Here is a 19,811-nt window from a genome sequence, read left to right as displayed (position 1 = left end):
CTCACGGAGAGAAGGTCCAGTTCCATGCCAAGAACGTAGTATACATTGAGGAAAATGAGATTTCTCCCATCAAATTGTATCTGGACATTGCCCTTGCTGACAACAGTATACTCTTCTCCTCCAAAAATGATTGAATCAGTGAAAGTTGAAAAGTCTGTGAACCAATCACGTCGATGAGTGAAGTGTCGAGATGCACCGGAGTCTCTATACCAAGTAGAAGATTTCACATGACCTACAAGACGTTTTGCCATACAAGCGTAAAATGCAGATTCTTTATGCTCTAAGTGCTCTATGGCATTGGCCTTAGGCTGAGACCCTCCCTGCTTTCGTTGTTTAGAAGCTATCTAATTCCGACAATCCTTTATCAAGTGGCCATATTTGTGGCAATAGTTACACTAAACTTTCTTTTTCTTTGAGCTATCTTGAGACTAGTTGGGGCCTTTCTGCTGAGATGATTGAGATTTGCCTTTATCCTTATGAAAGGATTTGGCTGCGGAGGCTTGTTTCAAGGAGGACGAAGTGGCATTGCTGCCAAACTGTTATTTCCAACGATCTTGCTGCAAAAGTTTGGTGCACGACTCTAGAAACTTTAAGTCAACATTCGTTGAAGTAATGTTTAGCATTTCTATGAAGTGCTCATAGGATTAAGGTAGACTCTTCAAAGTTATAACTACCACATCCTCTTCCTCCATTTTTCTGCCAATTGCTTCCAGTTGATCCAGAATGTCCTTGATCTTTGTCACATGCTCCTGTAACGACATACACTCATCCATCATGATAGAAAATAGTTGGTTCTTCAGGAAGAACGCAAGACTCTTGTTTGATGTCTCATGTAGACCCTTAAAAATAGTCCAAATTTCTACAGCTGTCTTGCCGCATGGCACTTGTTGCAACTAATTATCGATAACAGAAAGTTTGATAAATATGACCACTTCCAAGTTGCGCTCGTCAAACTTATCCTGATCTTGTCTAGCTATAATAGGAGGAGTCTCTTTACCCAGAACGAGATCATCGAGGCGGCGATATTGAAAGATTGTCATCATCCTTTGCTTCCATGTGTTGCAATTTTTGTCATTGAATCGCTAACTACCTTCCAACATTATGTTGGTCCAAGACGCCGTATTCCACACTTTCCAAGGCATGAAAAACGAGAATCAAAGAAGAGGCTAGAAATTGATTACAGAAGAGCATGGAACCCAAGGCATAGATCCCATGCAGAATCTAAGGCAGATGTAGGTACGACTTCGAGAAAGAACGAAGTACTGATGGCACAAATATCGAGGCACAAATTTTGATAGACCAAGAAAACTCCAATGAAGACCTCAAAAATTATGGGAAAAACCCACAAGGAATCTGTTGTTAAAAAATAATTCCGACAAAAACTAGAGGGTTTAGCAAAAACCCTAGCCGAAAAAACAAACAAATCACTATTTTTTGAAAAAATTGTGCCCTAGCAGCGAAAAATCGGAGGGTTGAACTATAACCCTAAGCGGCACAGAACACAGAGGGTCACAAGAAAAACCCTAGCCGTCATCGGTCAAACCAAGTCGCAAAAAAAAATATTTATGTCGCGGAATGTAGAAAACCCATCATGATAAAAAATAAAGGCATTGCGAAAAACAAAGAACTATCTCGAAAAAAATAGGTTGTTGTCGCGGGTCTCGTAGGTTGCAAAGGCAAGCGGAAGGTCATCACGAGCAGCAAAGACGTCGCAAAAAAAAATCACATCACGATTGTGTTAAAAAACGCGCAAAAAATTTGACTTGAAATAAGCTGTAGACAAAAGATTCGCCGAAAAACCAAAGAAAAACACAAAATATTTCGCATCGTAGGGAAAAAGAGTCGTGGAGGCTGAAAAGACAAAAATCCGCAAAGGAAAATCGCATCGTGCAGGCAGGTGTGAGCAAAAAAAGAATCGCAGCCGAAAGAAGAGATTTGACACGGGGATACTCAAAAAATCATGTCCAAAATCAAACCACTCCAAGAAATTCATTTTCTCAAAAAACCTTAAAAAAATTCATCTGAAATTTTAGGAAAAATAATTTTTTTCTTGCTTTGATACCATGTTTTGGTAAAATATTGAATAAATTAATGAAATGATCAAACAATCATTTAAAGAATTACATAAACGATGTTTCTATAATGAAACAATCGTAAAATAGAAACTAACTAAAATGTACATTATGTTACAATATTGACCATTAATAATTAATAATAAAGATATTATTCTAATACTTTCAAAGCTGACACGGTCAATGAGCGAGTTCTTTAAGATATGGCAAACATTTATTCTGCTGTCAATTCACATAGTCCGTCCAATTGCCTGCTAGCAGCTAGGGCATTTCGTTTGTGGTGTGTAAGAGGAGGGATGAAGCACAAACTTCTTTGGAACAAAAATTCTGTAGTAGAATTTCTTTGACCAATTCTTTAGTGCGGATTTCTTATGTGGATTTTTGTTTAGGTTTTTTATGCTTTATAATATTTTAAATATGTATAATTGACTTTATAAAAAAAATATTATTTTATTTTTAATATTAACCTTTAATAATTAAAATTTAATATTTTTTTATTATGTGGATGTATTATTAATATATTTTAAATTAAATTTATAAGGCGATTAAATGTCTATTTGTTTTTGAATTTTTCTCGTTGAACTAAATTTGAATTTTATTGTTGCTGAACACGAACTCGAATTTGAACCTTGTGACTTAGATTGTGGAGATTGGTTTGTAAATAGAGGTCTAACCTGTTTAAACCTAGGGGTTATTCCATTGGTATCAGAGCAAGTGGTCCTACCAGCCTGTTAGATGAATTTGGTGTATGTAGTTGAGTGACGTAGACTTGAGAGCCCTAGAAAGGGAAAGGAAGAAATCGAAAGCAACTTCATAGGCAAACAATAGTGGGATTGGAGGCAGAGGTCAAAAGAAAATGGTTGATCAGGAGGATGACTTTAAGGAATTCCTAAAAAGGCAAGAACAAATCTTTGAGAGGCAAGAACTAATGAGTCAAATGCTAGTGCAAATGATGTAGAACCTAAACAACATAGTCAATTACAGCAGGTCAACACCAAACAATGTTGGAGAAGGCAACAATTCAAATCAGTTTGGGACGGGCAATCACATGAATAACAACAGAACCCCAATTGGTTCAACTTCCAGACCCTTCTAGCTCACTTTTCTGCCTAGAGTGGAGTTACAATGGGAAGAAGAGCAAAATCAAGATACAAATGACTTTACTACCATCATGGATGAGTATGCAGGGCTTGATTTAGATATTAGGGATAAGATTCCATTTGATTAATACAACAATGCTAGGAGAGGATCAAGGGGTTATAGGAGGTATCCTATGCAACAATCTAATAGAGAAGTCCAACATATAGTGAGTAAATTGACTTCCCACTTTTGATGGCTCTGGGTGTTGGGAATTATATAGGTTCAATACCAAAGATTGTGAAAAACAATCTATATCTAATAAACCAATCAAAGGATGAGATACAAGGCTTCGACAACTATAACATGAAAATCAAGGTGCCTTAGTGTGGAAAACCATGCTTAGATCCTTCTTCTTTATGATGCCAAAAATCAGCCTACATATCATGCTTAATAACCCTTGCAGGAAAAAACTCCATAAAGAAGAGAGGCCAAGTATGCATTATCAACAATAAATGTGATCACATTACATTCACTTTTATTCTCCTCTTTGCCTCCAACATGGCAACACCTATGTTCCTGTGAACAACCTCCTTATGCCTCCCACCTGTCCTTGTGATAGTGGAGTAACTCTACATTCAACTATTCCTCACTTCTTCTACATCCAAAGAGTTGTATTTATAGAATTGCAAGAGCTCCAAAACCACCAATAAGGGTGTACAAAGAAGGCTCTTCATTCCCAACAACCACAAGCCTTGGATTACCTCCATGGAAGTTGAACGAACACTAGTTTTAGCTCCAATACTTTCCTTCAACTTGGGCACCTAATCTTGCAAGATAATCATTACATTAAATGTAATAAATGACAGATATCGAGAGATATCTATTGCCTCTTCCAAGCCCCTACTTGGAGAAGCCCAAAGGTCACTCATTCGTCCACTTCCTAAGCCATTAATTATCCCATTCTAGGTGTCTACATGTGGCGAAAACAATATTAAATAATTGTGTTCACAACCCACCTTTACCTTTGCTAGTGGAATGCATAACCTCTTATGAATGTATTACAAACAATAGCAAGAATAAATATTACAAAATAATTTCTCAATACACCCTAAGTGCCTTAGGACACTTTCCAAGGATGTTGGAAGCATGTCATAGGATTCACAAGATAGATGGCACCTTCTTGCACTTGACATCATACATTGTAAATACACCCATAGGAATCACAAACAAGTGGAGCATCCCTTAGCCATCCATGTATCATCTGAATCTTCACCATGCTCTCATGCTCCAATAAAACACCTCCCAAAGCAACCATGATAACCACCATCAAGCGAAAAACTCCTTACATCCTCCAACATGCCACATCCAATCTAATCATACCTCGAGCTTGGGTATACTATCATAGATAAAATTTAATACCATCAACATATCAGCTCTAAATTGCAATCAAATATCTTTATATCCAACATCCTATCTCAATGCAACATACCAATGCACAAATGACCACAAACAAGGTCAACTAATGAGCATCCACCAATCAATTCATGCTAACTTCAAATGCAACCCTACAAAATTATGAAGCTCCAAGCAAATGTTTAATGCCCAAAACCAAAGGGAACCAACAAGACCATTGTCAAAGTTCCAACAATAAGATTAGGAACATATCATAACATCATGATCTGACATCTTGTCAAAGGAAGATCATATGCTTCAAAGAACATATCATAAACCGACATCTCATCAATGACTCGAGAGTCCTCCATGGCAAACCAAAATGTCACCATCTCCAAACCACATGAAGATAACCATCCATCATCAAATGATGAATCCGCATCACTGCCAAAGCTCCCATTAATTTGTGTAACCAAGTTATCCAGGCATCATGGTATCAATCTCCGAACTGAAGATCCTTCGTGGCCCCAACACAATCAAAGGGAAGAGCCAAACTGCAATCTCGAATCCAAGAAGATACAATTGCACTTCCTTTGTCAATAGAACCAAACATGTCAAACTCTCATTGTAATCTGAAGGCAAAATCTAAGAGTTCCTTATGACACTAACAATCATTGTAAAAAGATCATCCATCTTCTAATCAAAGATTGTCCATAACTCACTACACACTACAAAACAGCTTAGAACAAAATTTTGAAACAAAGAAGACAGAACACGTTATGTAACTGCATAAATCTCCCACTTAAATTGATACTCAGTTGTACATGGCATCATGAACATCATTACCAAAACTCCACTAAAACTGAACAGAGCTTCTCATGCACCATAATCTATTACTAAGATTCAAAAGAACATCTATATCGAGTACTCCCCCAAAATTATTTTCTCACTACAATCAACATACCAATGTAATAATGTTGACCAACAACAAGACCTACCAAATTGAATCCTCATTAGACAATTTACAAGATTAACATATATGCAACATCTCAAAGGAGAAATACATAGTCAATGTTCCAATCTCAATAAACTGAAAAATTCAACCCCACATTAGCATCAGGCATAACATGTGGATTTCCAACACTCAAACATTATAATCAACGCTAGATCTGATTTGCCAAACAAACCCACATAGTAGTAATCATAGATCAATAAGAGCTCTCCAAGTAGCCATGCAAACCTTTAACTGTCTTCATCTAGACACCTTGAATACAATCTTATCACAAATCTACATACCATAAGTTTTAGGGAACATGTAAAACCTGCAAAACCACTCTGTAAATCTAAAATCCACTTAAACATCCAGACATTCACATCAAACATGTCATTTGAATAATGGAATAATCTCATATCTACAAACCCAACAGCTGAAAACAAGAGATCATTGCAACCCAACATGAAAAACAAGTTGTCCAGGAGCTTAAACCATATGAAACATTTCAGCTCCACAACTCACAAAAGAGGTCAATGGCTTATCTTTTAGTGCTTTTATGTAACCATGGGCTAAAACCATGAATCCAACATAAGCACTCCATTCTATAGTCCAAATAGCTGGTGTTTCTCCATTTAACCAGGATGTCAATACCCATCCAACATGAACATCTTCTCATTGCACATGACCACAAGGTAAACAAACAAAACCACCAGACAAGTGGATGCACACATATCATGAAACAAGAACTCTAGGCTAACAAACCATAACCAACTTCATGAAGATCCACAACCATGAGCTTCCAATGCCCAACATAGATCACATTGATAATATCCATGGTTTCTAATCTCATAGATTTGCAAAACAATGTTTCCTCATTGAAAATTCATTGCACCCCCTTAAACCTTTTAACAACCCTAAATTCCTTTTAATAGATTCCCACAAACTTGCCAAGCTAAGAAATAAAAAATAGAGGAATACCCAAAACCTGTTAACCTTCACTTCTGATACTAAATGTTGAGAATTATATAGATTCAATACCAAAGATTGTGAAGATCAACCTTTATCCAATAAACCAATCAAAGGATGAGATACAAGGCTTGGACAACTACAACATGAAAATCTGAAACTTACAGGCAAATTTGAAAACTAAGTTACCTTAATGTGGAACACCATGCTTAGATCCTTCTTCTTTATGATGCCGAAAATCGGTCTACACGTAATGCTTAATAATCCTATCTTATGTGAACTTATAACACAAAGAAAAAAGAATAACATCACTATAAGATAGAAGCATTAAGGCACAAATCAGCAACATAAGAACACCACATGATACAATATTTACATGGAAAAACCCTTGTGTGAAAAAACTCCACCAAGAAGAGAGGCCAAGTATGCATTATCAACAATAGTTTTGATTACAATACATTCACTTCCATTCTCCTTTTTGCCTCCAACATGGCAGCACCTGTGTTCTTGTGTACGACCTCCTTATGGCTGCTACTTGTTCTTGTTCTTATAGAGTATCTCTACATTCAACTGTTCCTCGCGTCTTCTATATCCAAAGAGCTGTATTTATAGAATCACAAGAGCTCCAAAACTACCAATAAAGGTGTACAAAGAAGGCTTTTCATTCCCAATGACCACTATCCTTGGTTTACCTCCACAAAAGGTGAATGGACACTGGTTTTATCTCCAATACTTCTCCCCCAACTTGGGCGCCCAATCTTGCAAGATAAACATAATGCTAAATGTAATAAATAACAAAATACCAAGAGACACCTGTTGCCTTTTCCAAGCACCCACTTGGAGAAGTCCAAAGGTCACTCATTTGTCCACTTCCTAAGTCATTATCTCATTCTAGTAATCAACATGTGGCAAAAACAATATTAAATAATTGTGTTCACAACCCACCTTTACCACTGCTAGTGGAACCCATCACCCCTTATGATTTTATTACAAACAATAGTGAGTATAAATATACAAAAATAATTTCCCAGTACACCCTAAGTGCCTTAGGACACTTTCCATGGATGTTGGAAACATGTCATGGGATTTGCAAGGTAGATGGCACCTTAGTCCTAACACTGGGAATGTAAATGCTTGAACTTGGGTTCAAAAATTAGATACATACTTTTCACTCGGCCCTATGACAAAAAATGAAGCTATCAAATTTGTCATTTTACATTTAGAGGATGTTGCTCACGAGTGGTGGCATCATGGAATGATAACACAAGGGCTTAACCATATTGTGAGATATGTTGATTTCAAACAAAGGTTCAATGACAGGTTTGATAGAAGAGACCCAAAGCTGTATTTCAAGGAGGTGACACATTTGAAGCAACAAGGTTTGATAGAGAGGATTATGTAGCTGAATATCAAAGGCTACCCGTCATGGTCCTAGTGGTGTCAGAGAAAAGGCTCATGTTTTTGTTGATTGATGGATTATTTGAGTCATTTTGTGGTTTGGTGGGAACCTTTGGACCAATAAGTTTGGAGGATGCTATCCAAAGGGTTTTGAGATTGGAGAATTCAATAGTGAAGAATAGTCTTTCCCCCAAAAACGCTTAGTTAGGGCAACAAAAGAGCTCATTTCACAAGAGTGCCCCACAACCTAAACCTTACCTCCAAAGCCTAGCAGATGGACAAATCTAAAAATGAGCTACAAAAGAAAAAACTATGCTTCACTTGTAGGGAGCCATGGATACTAGGCCACAAGTGTTTGGGGAAGGGTCAAATACACTACATAGAAGAAGTGTTCCACGAGGACCCTCCCCCCCCCCCCCCTTTTGGCCGCATCTCAGAGACGGGGACGTCTCTGGGACGTCCCCCACCGTCCTGCCATTGCCACCCAAGCGTCATCGGAGACGAGGGAACGCGTCTCCCAAGGAGACATCTGGGCGTCTCCCCTTCCTTCGAGAGACGTGCAGACGTCTCTCGAGGGACGAGGAGACAAGGAGACGCCCAGACGTCTCCCATCGCCCCCACGTATATGCAATGTTTAAAATTTAAATTAAAAAAAAAAGTGACTTTTTTGGGGGTTAAGGGGTAACCCTAATTGGACATGGGCCAATAGAAAAATAACACCCGACGCCTTTACCCCAACTTGGGGGCACTGCCCCCAAACCCCCGTCGAAAAATATAGGGGGAAACCGTGCCGATAGAAGTAGGGAAAATTTAACCTTCGAGTCTGTTTAGGCTCCATATAACAACACAAGTAGCATTGAAGAAATCTTGGTATTTAGATTTAGTATTTCAAATTTCCTATAGTTTCATTTGAAATGTAATTCTTATACTGTTATACTGTCATACATCTTTTCAAAACTTGTTTTTCAAGTACTATATGTATATGTATAACTATATCAGCACCACCCCCCCGCCGTCCGCAAACTTAGGCCCTTGGTCCCCCCATCCCAGAAACCCGTCCCCAACACCGGTGGAACACTGCATAGAAGTGATCTTCGATTCAGAGGAAGATGAGCCTGAGCTTGAGGTTGTTGTGGATGAAGCTGAGCATGATGAAAAAGGAGGAGAACATCCAGGGGGCACACTTGCAGCAATATCAGGGGCACCTAGATATCATGCTTTCCATGTTAGAGGAATTTTGCAAGGACAAAGGGTGACAATTTTGATTGATAATGGGGCCACCCATAAATTCATTGATGAAGGGCTAGTGGCTAGGATGGGATTGAGAACAGAAGACTTTGAAGGGTTTAATGTTACAGTTGCAAATGGGTGTACTATTCCCTGCAGCTGAAGGATCCAGCAATTGGAGTTGTCTTTAGGAGGACACAACCTTTTACGTGAAAATGGAGTTTGATCTTCGAAATTTGTAAGCGTAATACACATTCACACACCCTATAATGGAGATGTGAACTTTGAAAGTTAAAATTTGTGAATATACACACCAACACACGCTATTGATGGAAATCACAAAGGATGAGAAATTTATCTGCAAATACAGAGAGAGGCATATGCCTTTGTATATAAACAGTTGTGTTTTGAAAACAAACTTTTAATCACATTTCTTAGCATGTGCCTAACAAAGCAAAGGGTGCAACTTTGATAGTTAATACTTAATACAAACACCTTAGCAGGCATGTACCTATATAAAGACAAACATACCTTTGAGAATTAAAGTCTGCAAAGATACTGTAGGCATATGCATATAAGTGTAAATGCGAAGCCTAATTTTCAAAAATATGCTATTTATTATAGTTATGTGCTTATAAAGGGATACCATAATTTCATCAAAAGGGTGTTTGAATCCACTCATAGAGGTGTACCATATAAGGAAGTCTGACTGGTATTTGTGTAGACTTTATCAAAACTATGAACAAAAGTGTGCTGATATTAGGCGACATTGAATTTGGGTAAATGATTGCTAACTATTTATAGAGCAGTGTCTTTATTAGGAGCAGCCATAACCTTTCAAAAACCAAAATTGTATCCAATTTTCATAGAGGTGCATCTGTCCGAGAAGCATATCAGCAGAGCTTTGATTTCAGTAGCAGAGCAGAGGGTGAATTTTCTGTCATGTCAGCAACAGTTAAATCAGAGCAGCAGCAGGGATCTATATTAGATTTGAAGATTGCAATGATCAATTTTTCCACTGGCTGGGTTCAATAATTTTGTCATTTCTCAGTGAGCTTACAGTTATTTACAGCAGAAGTATTTAACATTCATCAACAAGCATTGATTCCTGTAAGAATAGCTCATACCAGCAGCAATTTTCATCAAATTTCAAAATATTTTCCTGTACAGGGTGTCTATCTGTTCCTTCAGCAAGGGTTTTCAATCTTTGAATTTATTCTCTTTGGCATTCTTATTGGTTTTCATGCAACACATGTGAACAGTTATAAGTTATAAACAAGTGGCTTTGGCACTTTGTTTACAAATTAGAATTCAATATCATTCAATAGAATTTGATATACCTATTTTGTTAATCAAATCATTTTTGAAGTGTTGTGTTGTGTTATTGTGTTTTTATGAGTTAAATATTGCTTAATGATTACTGAAAGCTTTGTAATTACAATAGTCGTTAAGTTAGTTGCTGGATCTTTGAATGCAGTTATTGTGTTTAGCTTATGTCATCTTGGTGTATGTGTGTTGAGTAGATTAAATTGCTTTCAGTGTGTTTGAAAGCTTTATATTGTAGATTTACTCAAACCTGGAGGTTATGGCTTTGTATCGATTCCTTTATTCAATCCACTTAAGTATTCCTGTCCTTGTGTTTAAGCCTACTCAACCCTTATGTTCGCTTGCACTGCTTAGTTTATGTATTTAGCTAAAAAGTGTAAGGATGGTAGCTGATGTAGGGTTTTCATTTAGTAGAAAACATAAAACCTCTTTCCTTAAGTAGAAATATGTAGCAACCTTATGTCCAAGGTGAATCCAAAAAGACACACCTTTAGTTTTTTTCAGCATGCACATGAACACCTAGAAAACACTATACAAATTGTAAATAGCAAGTACACTTTTTTCAGTTTAGGTTGTAGCTTCCCCTTCTAATTCAATTATCAAAGAATGAATTTACCTTTAACATTGTTTTGTTACGTGTTGCACTAAAACATGCGTTTTAAAATGATGACATAATCCCAACTCAAATGACAAAGAATGATCAATGATTTTCATTTGTACAAATTTTATCAATGATTTTCAATGATTGTTTTCTTCCATTATTAAATTTTGACAAAACTTGAAATTTTCTAATGTATTTTACTAAACTATGTGACTAAGTTTTTTCCTATTGAAACGTATAAAACAGATTAGGACTGAACTGGACTAGGGTGGATGAGATAGAATAAGTATTCCTTGTTGAAGATTGAACTAGCTTTATTATTGTGAATCCTTTTTATTTTGGTAGACTGAGCTCTAATTAATTGTTGGAACTTTCAATGATTGTTTTCTTCCATCATTAAATTTTGACAAAACTTGAAATTTCCTAATGTATTTCACTAAACTCTGTGACTAAGTTTTTTCCTATTGAAACGTATAAAACAGGTTAGGACTGAACTGGACTAGGGTGGATGAGGTAGAATAAGTATTCCTTGTTTAAGATTGAACTAGCTTTATTATTGTGAATCCTTTTTTTTTTGGTAGACTGAGCTCTAATTAATTGTTGGAACTTTCGAGATTTTACTGTTATATTTTGTTATGGACGAGATTAAGACTATATAATTGTTTGGACTCCCAGATTAGTGATGCCTTACAACAATATACATCTAGGGATTCCCATCTTCAAATTTGGTTTGATAGTTGGTCTTCATTTGGTTTTGACCTATTGCACATATAGTTAATTAGTTATGTGTTCAATGCTAACTTTTCAATTTCAGTTCTTTTGATATATTTTCTATGACCTCTCGAGTTTCTGTGTACAGTGTTGCTTTAGTGGTCCTTACAATTCTGTATGTACATCTTGAATTTTGGAATCCTTCCAAGCATGTCTTTGCATAAATTATTTCAGTTGGAATGGGTGAACAAATTAAAGAGGCAAACACAAGCATATTTTTCTTATTTCTTCTGCTTAATTTTCATTATTTGTTGAAATATCAGTAACAAAGCAAGAAAGAGCACTGAATTTTGGATATAGTATTTTATTCTGATGAATGATATTTTATTATGATTTACAGTGCAGTGATAAATTAGGTCTGAGCCTTGAACTAGGGTCGTTTGCTGCAGGAGTAATGATATCAACCACTGAATTTGCACACCATACTCTTGAGCAAGTAAGGAATGCAAGAAATAGATTAATTATTAACAATCTATATTAATTTGGACTTTAATTGCTTGTTATCTGGGTTGTTTTTATAGGAGGAGTTGTCATCGATTTGCTATTTTTGAAGTCTTGCTTAATTTTTCGTGATTATATGTTATAATTTTTAATCAGATTTGAGCAATCAAGATGGAAGCCATAGAACAATTATTCGGTGCTTTAGATTAGCGTGTAGCATTCTTGTAGAAGTGTTTTCTCTAAGCTCTTGTTTTAAGCTTCTCATGTCAGGGAATCTATTAGATGCATTCAGAAAGTATTTGAAAAGGAATTGTTCCACGTCTCATCTTAGCAGAGATATGTTATAATTTTTATTTGACTTTTGTTGATTAAATATCATCTACATAAAAAATGGTTTCTAATGTTGAATAAATGATTCTCACATCCTTCATTCTTTGAGGTAATTTGTAAAATATTACTGTTACAGAAAATATGCTTTTAGTGTTGTTGAGAATGATTTGGTTTTTACTTGTTGCATCTAAGCCACGATAAGAGAAATATATTGTGTTCCACAGGGACTCATCCCCCCAAAAAAAACCCGCATACACTGTAGGAGAACGTTTCTGAGACTTGGGGACTTGGGGGAAATGTCCCCCTATAGCACCATTGCTTCCACCACCTCCGCTAGGGATGCCACCAAGGTCACTTGCTATGTGGAAAATGCCATTACATATTGATTGCAACCTTTAACTTCGTGAAAACTAGCTGGCCTTTCATGGGGCACTCATAGAGATGTTATATTGCAGATTTTGCCTTAAAGATTCAGTTCACCTCTATTTTTATATCATCGCCACCCCCCACCAGCACCGCTCCATCGCCGCCGTCCCACCACCTCTTCGCCGTCCCCAAATTTAGGCCTTTGGACCCCCAATCCCCGTCCTTATGTTTTCCTGTTAGGAAACTCTGTGGAACAATGTTAATATAGCTGTTACATAGAATTACTACAGATGTGGTTGGACGAGAAAGGCAAAGACTGCTTTTTAGGCCATGAACAACTTAGATGCCAATTTGGCAGATGAGAATCCCCCTTTTCTTGTCTTTGGAGACACATTTAGTGGAAGCCTATAAGGGGATCATTTTTGTTTACCTTATATATTGTTTTAATTAAGTTTGACTTGGATCCAGCAAGTCAACAAAACCTTAACAGACCCAATTTGACTCAAATTTGGTGAGTTGGCAAAAAGTACGCAAACTAAAAAAAATACTTAAATTCATTAACTCAGTGAAAATCGTCAAGAACTTGGGAATGTTGGATTATTCATTATTAGTTTCTTGTAGCTAGTTTGTTCTGGATTTGTTATTGTTTGATAGTATATTTAGGTTAATGTTTGTTATTTATTTGTGTTTTTATGGAACCCGTGAGTTCTAGGTTAATGATTATTTAACATGTATAAATATCTTCATTCTAATACAAATTAAACTTTGTGTTGCATACTCTGTTATGGTATCAAAGCAGGAAGATTGAGGGCTGTTGTTTGAAGACAAGCACAATCACCAAAGAGGTAGAGTGCAGGCCACAAGAGGGAGATCACAGATTTTCTAGAAAGAGAAGCCCAATAAAAAAGGTAGGAAATCTGCAGTCTAGAGACTGCAGCAATTGTGTGGTGCTGTTTGTTTGAGGAGGTCGTGTAATTGTGGTAGTCTACAGTTAAGGTGAATGAAATAAGGAAGCCATATAATTTTGAAGAAAAGACATCAGATCACTGAACTCCATAGTTGAAGTTGTATGAAGATTTTTAAGCTGCTGATCAAGGGATCTGTAAGGTTAAGTGTTCGGGTGATAAATTGATTCGAGGTTAAGTGTTCCAGTCTCAGCCATGGCAATCTCTAATAACAACACAAAAGGATGCCAAAACACAATCTAGCCATGAGTGACTGGCTTCTCGTGCAAATAACCAGACACAATGTAAAAAGTTGTTGGTACAAATCTCTGGCAAAAGGATTGTCCAACGATAAAATGCATCAAAAGAAGCCAGTTCAATGTGACAATGCATGAGGGGATTAGAATAATAAATAGCAACATGGAAATTTTGCTGAAGACAATAACTCTCAAGAAGAAGAGTATGTGTTTTTGCTCATACTTGTGAAAATGGTTCACAGTCGAATTCAATTTAGCATGTGGACTTAGGTGCTACAAAGCACATGATTGGAGAAAAGGATTGGTTTCTCAATTTTAAACCCCATCATGGTGAAGTTTCTCTTGGAGATGATACCATCAATGACATTCAAGGTATTGGTTCAATCTTCTTGCAATTTGGCATAAATTGTTGCAGGCTCATTTAAGTCTTACAAATGCTAGGACTTACCAAAATTATCAATCAATTTCTCAACCACAACTACAAAATTATCTGTCAATCAATTTCTCAACCACAACTTGAGGATTGAGTTTGATAAAAGTGATGATAAAAAGATATGCCTTATAGTCATATGTGATAATCTAGAAGTACAAGGATTGTTGCAAGTGCTTCTAAAATTGGTAAAATGTTTAGATTACATACCGTCAACTATAATCAAGCTTTAGTGACTAAGAAAAATGATCTTGGGATCATCAATTTGATCACTTTAGCACTAATTATTTTCTTACTCTTATTAAGAATGAAATGGTTAAAGGACTTTCCTCACTTGAAAAGATGAGTGCTATTTGTAGACACCTAAAATTGTCATGTCTAATTAAAATTTAATTAATTCATTTATCCTCTTCTAGCCCTTTTCTAATTTAAATAAATACTTTTATTTATTTAAATTATCCCTTCCTAATTAAATAAATATTTTATTTATTTTAATTTATTTAATTGATCCCACTTCCTCTATTAATTAAATAAATCTTTATTTATTTAATTAATTCATTAGTCTTTTCTACCCATGACACATTTCATTCACCTCTTAATTTTTTTCTTTCCTACTCCCTTTATCATTTAATTATTTCCTCTACCTACCCTTTAATCCTAGTCGACCATTTACCTTTACACCTCTTAATCTTATCCCTCCATTTCTTACAGTGTCTTCTATATAAGAGGATACTCTCCTTCATTTTCAAAGACCCTAATGACATAATCAATCTTATGCAATCGAGCCTTCTTGTGATCAAACTATCAACCACATTTTTGTTCTTTGTTGAGCTCTTGTGCACACATAAAATTTGAGAGCAAATATATCAAACAAGACCAATGGAGATTGAAACCCTACTTGACATGTGAATGGTATACTTTGTTTTATTTTGTTGATTTACATGGTCTTAGGTATCTTCATTTGTGTATGGTGGATGCTTTTCATTGTTAGGCTAGGGTTTTGTGGTTGGATCTTTGTTAGTCTTTCAATATTATTGTTTTCATCATCCATTTTCACCGTATACACTATTTGTTCCAATTGTGTCACTAGAAAACAACATCAAGCACCCTTTAGTACTAGTGAGCATCCTACTAGTAAACCTTTGTAGTTGGTGTGTACCGATCTGTGCAAACCCATGGCACATAGTTTTAATGTTTCAAGTACTTTCAACTTTTTGTTGATGATTACACGTGAAAAATGTTGTTGTATTGGTTGTAGACCAAAGATGAAGCATTTTCCTACTCTTAAGAGTTTCAAAATCTTGTGGAAAAAGAAACAAATCATTATATTTGTTTGCTTTGCTCATATTGAGGGGGAATTCAGTAGCATAGAATTCTCCACCTACTTGAAGGATAATGGAATTAATCGGTAATTGATTGCATCTAACACACCTCAACAAAATGTATTTTTAGAACGATTTAGCTGTATCATTATGGTGATGGTATATAGCATATTGAAGGATTCTCATGTGGGACATGCATATTGGGTTGAAGCTTAGAATACAACAATTTATCTTCTAAATTGCACACCAACCAAAGTACTTGATGGCATCATACCATAGGAAACCTAGATAGGAGTTAAGCCATCTATTTCTCATCTTCGTGTATTTGGTTTCACAACTTGATGAGAAATCCTGATGTGTATTCTTCTTGGGTATAGCAATGAGTTGAAGGTTTATTGACTTATGCATCCTACCACAAAGAAGATACACATTAGCAAAGACAAGCATAAAGCTAGATTTGTGGCTAAGGGTTATGCCCAAAAAGAGGAATTGATCATGAAGAAACGTTTGCTCCTACAACAAAGATCAAGACCATTAGAATGATTTTTTTCTCTAACTACATACTTTGGATGGAAGTTGTATCCAATGGATGTAAAAGAGTGCCTTTGTCAATGGAGATCCAAAGGAGCTGTCTATGATCCAACAAGAGAGATATATTGCATTAGGTAAAGAAGAAATAGTATGCAAACTTGTTAAGTCTCTCTATGGTCTCAAACATGCTCCTAGAGCCTAGTATATCATAGTCGGTGAACAATTTCTATAGCATGGATTTAGTTAGCATCCATATTATCCAAACTTCTACCTCAAGGAACAGGGGGGGATATTGTGATTCTTAATCTATATGTTGATGGCTTGGTAATCACAAACAACTCCAAAACAATGGTTGAGACAAAAAAGAATGATCTAAAGAAGGCATTTGACATGACAGATTTTGGGCTATTGCACTATTGTGTTGGCTTAGAGGTATGGTAGATAAATCACCATATTTTTTAATCCTAAAGAAGTGTAGAATAGTGGATTGCAAACCTGTGGATTGCAATCATCTATTTCCAATGCATCTACTCAAGTACATGCAACTCTTTGTTGATAGTTGATTGGAGGTTTGATTACACAAGACTTGGTATTAGTTTTACTATCAATTATCTTTGACGGTTCATGCAAGAACCAAAGATGTGTCATTGGGAAGTAGCAAACATGGTAGTTAGGTATATCCATGCTACAATGAACCATAGCTTGGAATATAAAAGAATGATGAATTCTTCTTAAATAGGGTACACAAATGCAGATTATGTAGGATCTATTGATAATAGGAAATCAACATTGAGATATTTTACTTAGGTTCAGGGCCTATCTCTTGGGGAAGTAAGAAGAAAGCTACAATTGCTTGTTCCTCAATTGAAGTAGAATATTGTGCATCAAGTAGAGTAGTTTGTGAAGCAATTTGGTTACCTTGCACCTTAGAAGGATTAGGAATACCTTAGAAGCAACCTAGATTCCCATGTTTCGACAATTAAAGTCTTCTTAAGCTTGTTCATAATCCAATGTTTTTGATCAAAAAGGCAGCATTAACTAGGGCGGTGACCCTTAACATAGTCAGAGACTATCAAAAGAAAGCCTGCAGACAATAAAAAATAACAGATTGGAGCAAGCCCAAGACAAACAAGGTCGAACAAAGGAAACTTGTCCAACCTTCAACAACTCAAACCCAACTCAAGGAGGGGTAAGGACACCCGATCCTTGGGGGGGCGGGGAGGACTTCCCCTTCCGCCTAAGACAAACAACAGTCTAGGTGATACTGTCATCAAGGCCATCAAGGGAATGTTTCATGAACAAACCAAGCACATTAAAGTTGATTGCCACTTCATATGAGAACATGTTCAACAAAACAATATCCAAATCCAATTTTGCTCTCCTCAAAAACAATGTCCTGACATCTTCACCAAGCTCCTTGGATGTTTGAAGTTTGCAACATTTTAGGAATCTCTTATTAGTACTTTAAATTCATTGATGTAATAAAGGGGGGTATATTGGATTATTCTGTCATTGGCTTCCTATAGCTTGTTTGCTTTGGGTTTAATATTTTTTGTTAGCATATTGAGGTTAATGTTTGTTATTCGTTTGTGTTTCAATGGAACTTGTGAGTTCCAAGGTCGTGATTATTTTACATGCATAAATATCTTCTAGATGAAAAAATCATGTAAAAATAGCCAAAATCGCGATTTCTCCCGAATCAAAACCCTAGACGATTTAATCACCATTTAAATCAGGAGCGATTTTATAAAAAAAAAAAATGGGGAGATTTTTGCCGATAAAATCACGCGGAAAACTGTAAAAATCGCATTATGAAAAAGTGTGGAAATGTTTATAATATCTTGCAAACCTAAAAGCGGCTTTATTTTTTACGGATGAGGGCAAAGCTAATTTTTTTAAGCGCACGATAGGAGGGAGACGCGACAGCCGACAAGATTGATGGTAGTTGCTGACGCCACAGCCAACAGGTTGCAGGGGTAAGGGTAGATTTATTGCAGAACAAGGTTTACTAATAGATTGTATTTATTGCGACATAGTGAATTTAGGATATTGGATATGTCTATCCAGTTTTTATTATAGAGTATCCAGTATTCACCATGTGAATAGTGAATACACTATCTCTGAAATAAATTAATTGCGACATAGTGGATACTGGATAGACATATAAATGATAGGATATCATAAATTCACAATGTTTAACTAATTACCATTATTTTCCTAAACAGCTTAGATGTAAGAAAATTAAACATCTTAAAAAATAGAACATGGAGGAAATTTGTATTAGAACATTGTCTGAATTCGTAATATGCTCTGTAACTTACAAAGATTTAAATTAGTATGATTTATATATGATGGAAACTAGTAATATGTTATTGTGTTCTATAAATTTAGTGTATATGTGTGTGTTTTTAGAATATTTTAAGAAATTATATATTTTCAAATGTTCGATAATTTTGCCGATTTATTGCCGATTTTTTCCCAATTCCCGATTTTTTTTCGGCCAAAAGATTTATTGCCGATTAAGATTTTTTCATCTTTGAATTATAATACAAATTAGACATTGCTTTGCATACTCTAATAGTGAGTACTTGATAAAACTCACCGAAAACTCATCTGGGTGAATAAATGTGTGATTCACCTTGCTGCAAAAATAATTGGTGAGTACTTGGCCAATGTTTCTTCTGTGGTTTAGGACTCATGGTCAAGTTCAAGAGTAAATTCAATCTAGCCAATTGATATACATCGAGAATGCAATACATAGTTGTATAATAAGTTGACAGATTTGCAAAGAGGATTCGCAGGTTTTTTAAGACAACATGCCAATATATCTAAGCCAAGATCCAATGTTCCCATCCAGAAGGAAAATGGATGCAACCCCCAAAAATGGAAAACCCACTAAAAACTTCATTCTTTATGGATGAAATGGAACGACTGCCTTGGATACTCAAAGAAAGGGCTCTGATCTGCAGATATGCGGTGTCCTTCCTAGGACTGAAGTCTCTGAGACTAGGTGAAAGAAATCTGGAAACCCTCTTGACCTGTGGAACTGTTGATGATGTCAAATGGATACTTGTTGGCAGTCTTTTGAATAAAATATGAGAAGGTTAAGATATGCCAGTCAGGCCTATGATTTATAAAAACTCGAGTCTTATTATGAATTCCTGCTGTCAGCCTGATGAAAGACTTGCCAAGCATAGTTCTGGAGACTACCATTGCTACATTGTGGATACTGGAAGTGGAAATAATCTTCTCTAAAAAAGATTTGAGAAAAGTCATTAGAACGTGTACAGTGATGTAATCTTGGATCGACCTATTCTAGTATGATATTATTTTAGATGGAAGGAATAAAGTGGGTGCAACCCT

At 36.1% G+C, this 19,811-nt stretch overlaps 1 protein-coding gene across 3 annotated transcripts in view; it reads left to right on the top strand.

Moving 5' to 3' along the window:
• LOC131051283 (K(+) efflux antiporter 5) overlaps positions 1-19,811 on the top strand; it is a 133,901-nt gene that overhangs the window by 105,482 nt on the left and 8,608 nt on the right. For all 3 annotated transcript variants that reach the window (XM_057985730.2, XM_057985728.2, XM_057985729.2), the window contains exon 15: positions 12,168-12,263. In XM_057985730.2, coding sequence (XP_057841713.1) covers positions 12,168-12,263 — 96 coding nt within the window. The remainder of the gene's footprint in view (positions 1-12,167; positions 12,264-19,811) is intronic.

Source organism: Cryptomeria japonica, chromosome 9 (genome assembly GCF_030272615.1).
Source record: "Cryptomeria japonica chromosome 9, Sugi_1.0, whole genome shotgun sequence".
Classification (NCBI taxonomy): Eukaryota; Viridiplantae; Streptophyta; class Pinopsida; order Cupressales; family Cupressaceae; genus Cryptomeria; species Cryptomeria japonica.
The sequence above is the reverse complement of the archived record's forward strand: the minus strand, read 5'-3'. Positions and strand labels throughout refer to the sequence as shown.